This window comes from Vombatus ursinus, unplaced genomic scaffold (genome assembly GCF_900497805.2).
Source record: "Vombatus ursinus unplaced genomic scaffold, bare-nosed wombat genome assembly UNPS02014768.1, whole genome shotgun sequence".
In the NCBI taxonomy this organism is placed as follows: domain Eukaryota; kingdom Metazoa; phylum Chordata; class Mammalia; order Diprotodontia; family Vombatidae; genus Vombatus; species Vombatus ursinus.
Genome location: NW_020954546.1, coordinates 12,343,435 through 12,347,689, shown reverse-complemented (window position 1 = coordinate 12,347,689; position 4,255 = coordinate 12,343,435). Strand labels below are relative to the sequence as shown.

Sequence of the window (4,255 nt, the reverse complement as noted above, 5' to 3'; positions counted from 1 at the left end):
TTCCCGAGACCTGGCTTCCTTTCACTCACACCCTACAGCGCACTGGCCCTCGAGGGGGAGGGGGTTTTCTCATGGCTCCCCACCGCCATTCCTAGACTCCCTTTGCTTCAGGGGCTCCATAGCCAAACCTCAAAGTGCCAAACAACTGCCAACTGTTATTAGTGTCATTATTCGGGGACTTCAGTAGCCGTGGTGGGGCCTCCAACGCCTCAGTCTCCTTGAGACCCAGGGCCTTCACCCCAATTCAGGCAGATATAGGAAGAGCCATCTCTGAATCACACCGCAAGCACGCTACTTCATTCACCAAAAGCGTCTTCCCTCCTGCTCCCCGAATCCCTCGGGACTTTCTCAGACAATCTCCTCTGTTCTGACTGAACTTTTCCTCCCTTCCTCATACTGACAGCTCAGTTAAGCAGCTCAACTCCACGCCGGCACCAGCTCTTGAACCCTTACCTCCATTTCCTGCCGCCCCCATCCTTTGCCAAACCCTCACCTTGAACCACGTCCCCCTTGCCTTCTCCCACTCTGCTCACTTGCTGCTTCCTGGAGCTCTGGAGGGTACACCATCACTTCAAGTTGTCCAACCAGAATTGGTTTTCACTGCACCATGGTCTCCTTTTCTTCTTCCCTAATGGATTCCTTCTCCAGATCCCCACAAACCTCATTCCAAACCTTCTCTTCTCTCCTCAGCCTCCCCACCTCCTCCTCTCCCCACCTCTTACTTTGCTGAGAAACCGGAAGCCATCTGCCATAAGCTCCCTCTTCTCCTTTTAAGTCTTCATTTCAGTACTTTTCACATTATTTACCTTCCCAGGCTCTGGTAATGTGGTGGCCTTTCTCCTTGCCAAGGCCAACCCCTCTGCATGTGCCCCTGGTCCCCTCCCTCCTTCTCCAGCACAAGGTCCCTTCAGTCATCCCCACCCCTTCTCTATCGGCTCTTTCCATACCGTCTTCAAACATGCCCAAGTCTCTTCACCCGTATAAAAACCTTCAACCTATCATCCAAAATCTCTCATCCCCTTCCCAGCCAGACTCCTAGAAAAAAGTTGTTTATGCCTGTCACTTCCACGTTCTTTCCGCTCGTTCACAGCATGAAATGAACCAGGCACCAGCAAGATCTATACAGGATAGATGGATGGCAGTCTCAGGGGGAAGGCCCTAGCTGGGACGGGAGAGGAGGACAGGATAACTGGGAAGGGCAGAATGTGAGTTGAGTCTTAAAGGACACCGAGGTGAGGAGAGAGGATGTTCCAGGCATGAGGGACGGCTGAGGCGAAGGCACAGTGACAAGAGACGGCTTGGGTCATCCTGCTCTTCTCTCCAGCCTTTCCTCCTGCCCCTCTGACGGCTCTGCTGGCTCATCCTACTGTCCTGTGCCCTAGTTTTGGGAAGGCCCCACGGCTCTGTTCTGGGCTTTGATGACTCAGGTCCATCTGCCCAGCCTCGAGTTCTCCCCCGAACTTTGGGGCCTCCTCACCAACGCCCGTCAGACAAACTCAACATGTCCATGCAGAATTCACTCTTTCCCCCCCAAACCCGCCCCTTTCCCCAAGTTTCCTATTTCGGTTGAAGGCACCACCAGTCTCTCAGGTTCCTGATCTTGGTGTCACCCTCCACTCTTTATCTCACTCATCCGCTGCCAGATCCTGCCACCACGTCTCCTGCCTCCAGCTCCTCCCTAATCACACGGCACCATCATGGTCCAGGCCCTCATCATCTCTAGCCTAGACTATTGCAGCAGCCTCCTCACTGGTCCCCGTACCTCGTTCTCTCTCCACTCCAAGTTTTCCTCCCCACAGCTGCCAGAAAGATTTTCCTCAGCCCAGCCCTGACCGTGTCACGCCTCTACTCTGTTCCACTCCAATGGGTCTTTATTGCCTCCAGGGGAAAATGACTTTTAAAACCCTTTGCCACCTGACTCTAGCCAGTCTTCTCAGTATGCGTCATTTGGCCAACCTGGCCTCCTCTGGGTGCCTCACACACAGCACACCTTCCACGCCCTTTTCCATCCTCCCTACTGTTGGTGCCTGCCTTTCCAACTACTTGCACTTATTACATTTATTGTTTTGACACTTAACCTCTCTATGTTTCTATATCTACTTGTCTCTGCTGTTGGAGTAGAAGCTCCTTAGGAGAAAGAATTTCTCCTTTGCCTGGCACACCGTAGGTGCTTAATAAATGTTTGCCGATTGAATGACGTAGGAGAACAGCGCAGACAAGGGACTCTGAGTACAAGAGCCAAGAGGTGGGAGATGGGAGTTCACTCCCTGGCTGGTTTGATTGCAGCAAAGACGCAAACATGGGGAAGTGGTGGGAGATAACACTGGGAAGGCCGGGAGAAGCCGGCCTAAGGAGTCTATATTTCAACTTCGTGGTCCAGAGGATGGATGGAGGGGGGCGCAGAGGCAGAGATGGAATGAGCTCTGTTTTGCACACACTCAGTTCAAGCCTCCTGCAGGACAGTCAGGAGGAGATGGCCAGCGGGCAGCTGACCTTGGACCCTTGGAGGCCCCAGAAAGATTCTGTCCCTGTTCCTTGGACGCCCCTGCCCTTGGAGCTCACCTTGCGCTGGGCCTGCTCGTTCGCATGATGGAAAGTATCCTCCAGCTCCTTCTTCTCTCGCTGCAAGTCAGCCTGCGCCTGTCTCATCACAGTGACCTGTTTGGCCACTTCGGCATTCTGTGGAGAGAAGGAAACCCCATAGCTCGCTGACCCTTCAGGACCTTCTCCATCCCTTCCCCCCTCTCCCGATGAAAACATGGGAAAGAGCCTGGTTAAAGGGCCAGAGGCAGGAAATCAGGCACAGGGTTCACCCAATACCTCGGGGAGGAGGGCTCCCCCAGAAAACACCGTGTTCCTAAAAGACTCAGCTAACTATTATCAAGAAAACAAATGGAAACTCATTCAACAGTCCTTGCTTGGCATCTCAGACAGTAATTAAGCCCTGAGAAGGAGAGGGAGCTAGAAGGCCAGGCCCCTGAGGGGTCTAGGTGCAGAGGGAGGGAGATCGTCGCCCCAATCTGCTCCTGCTCTTTTTGTGGGAATCAGGAGAAGGCCGCATGACCATGGTCTGGCCCATTCCAGGCTTCAGCATTTTACAGATGTGGAAACGGAGGCCCAGGGAAGGTCAGTGACTTGATCAAGATCAAGGGATTTGAACCCAGTTCTTCTGACTCCCGGGTGCACTTTCCATTGTACCACACTGCCTATAACTTGAAGCCTGTTGCCACGGAATATGGTGTCCCACCGCTGCTGTTTTTTGCCATGTTGTCTCGAATCCCAGAGGCAGGAAGGAAGCGTCACTGGTCACTGCCCCGCTGGAAGCCCCTGGGGCCTTCTGAGCCAGGCCTGCGAGGCCAGAGTAGGGCTGGATAACCTACCTTCCGCAGCAGGTCGGCATGGTTCTGAACTAGCTCTGTGTACTTCTCCTTTAGCTTGCTGTAACGCTGTTCATTTGTCTGGGCTTTCTCTGTAAGGTTAAAGGCCAGGGTGAAGGCCTGTGCTAGCTCAGGACCCCTTGCCCTCCTGAAGGAGGAAGGAGCAGGGATCCCTGGCATAAAGACATCTTCTCCTATCCATGTCCTGGCTGCCCGCCCCGCCCCAAAGCCTTGTATAACCCTTGTTCCCCAGGCCTGATCACTGCCAGCCCCCATGACCTTCTGTGCTTGGCCAGTGGGTACAAGGCAAACTGTAGAAACACCAGAAGGACCAGGTGTGTCAACTGATGCATTAACTGGAGACAAAAAAATCAACTGAGTTTTCTTTTTATAAATCTACTGTAATTTCTCCTGTAAAAATGCATTCTGAATACAAATAATTCCAAGCAGATATTATGATTTTGCTTTGAAATAAGAGTTTTCATCTTCCTATCTCTTTTCTTTGCCTGGGGGATGTGCCGTTGTCCTCCAAGGAGATGTAATACAGACTTATTTGTGTGTGTATTTTGGGTGGCGGATGGGGCTTGGACCTGCGCTGTGGTCTCATCTACATAGGGAAACTCCTCCCAACATAGTGTACCATTTCTGGTCTCAGAGAGCTGCCTAGGGCCTGAGAGGGTCAGTGACTTGCCCAGGATACACAGCTAGGAAGGGTCAGAGATTTGGACCCAGGTCCTGATTCTGAGGGTGGCTTGCTATGCTCCACCCTCTGGAAGCTTCTCTATTTGTACTTATGACATTTAAAAAACTCGTTCTTCGATGCCCAAAGGGCTATAAAAATGTGCATACCCTTTGACCCAGCAATAGCACTTCTAGGT

General features: G+C 52.4%; 1 protein-coding gene across 4 annotated transcripts in view; it reads right to left on the bottom strand.

Annotated features, from left to right (window-relative positions):
* HIP1 (huntingtin interacting protein 1) overlaps window positions 1-4,255 on the bottom strand; it is a 131,514-nt gene that overhangs the window by 19,797 nt on the left and 107,462 nt on the right. For all 4 annotated transcript variants that reach the window (XR_003569047.1, XM_027861767.1, XM_027861769.1 and 1 more), the window contains 2 exons: window positions 3,381-3,469; window positions 2,563-2,679 (listed from right to left, as the gene is read on the bottom strand). Coding sequence is in view for 3 of the 4 variants with exons in the window: in XM_027861767.1 (XP_027717568.1) it covers window positions 2,563-2,679; window positions 3,381-3,469 (206 nt within the window). In the remaining variant the exon portion in view is untranslated. The remainder of the gene's footprint in view (window positions 1-2,562; window positions 2,680-3,380; window positions 3,470-4,255) is intronic.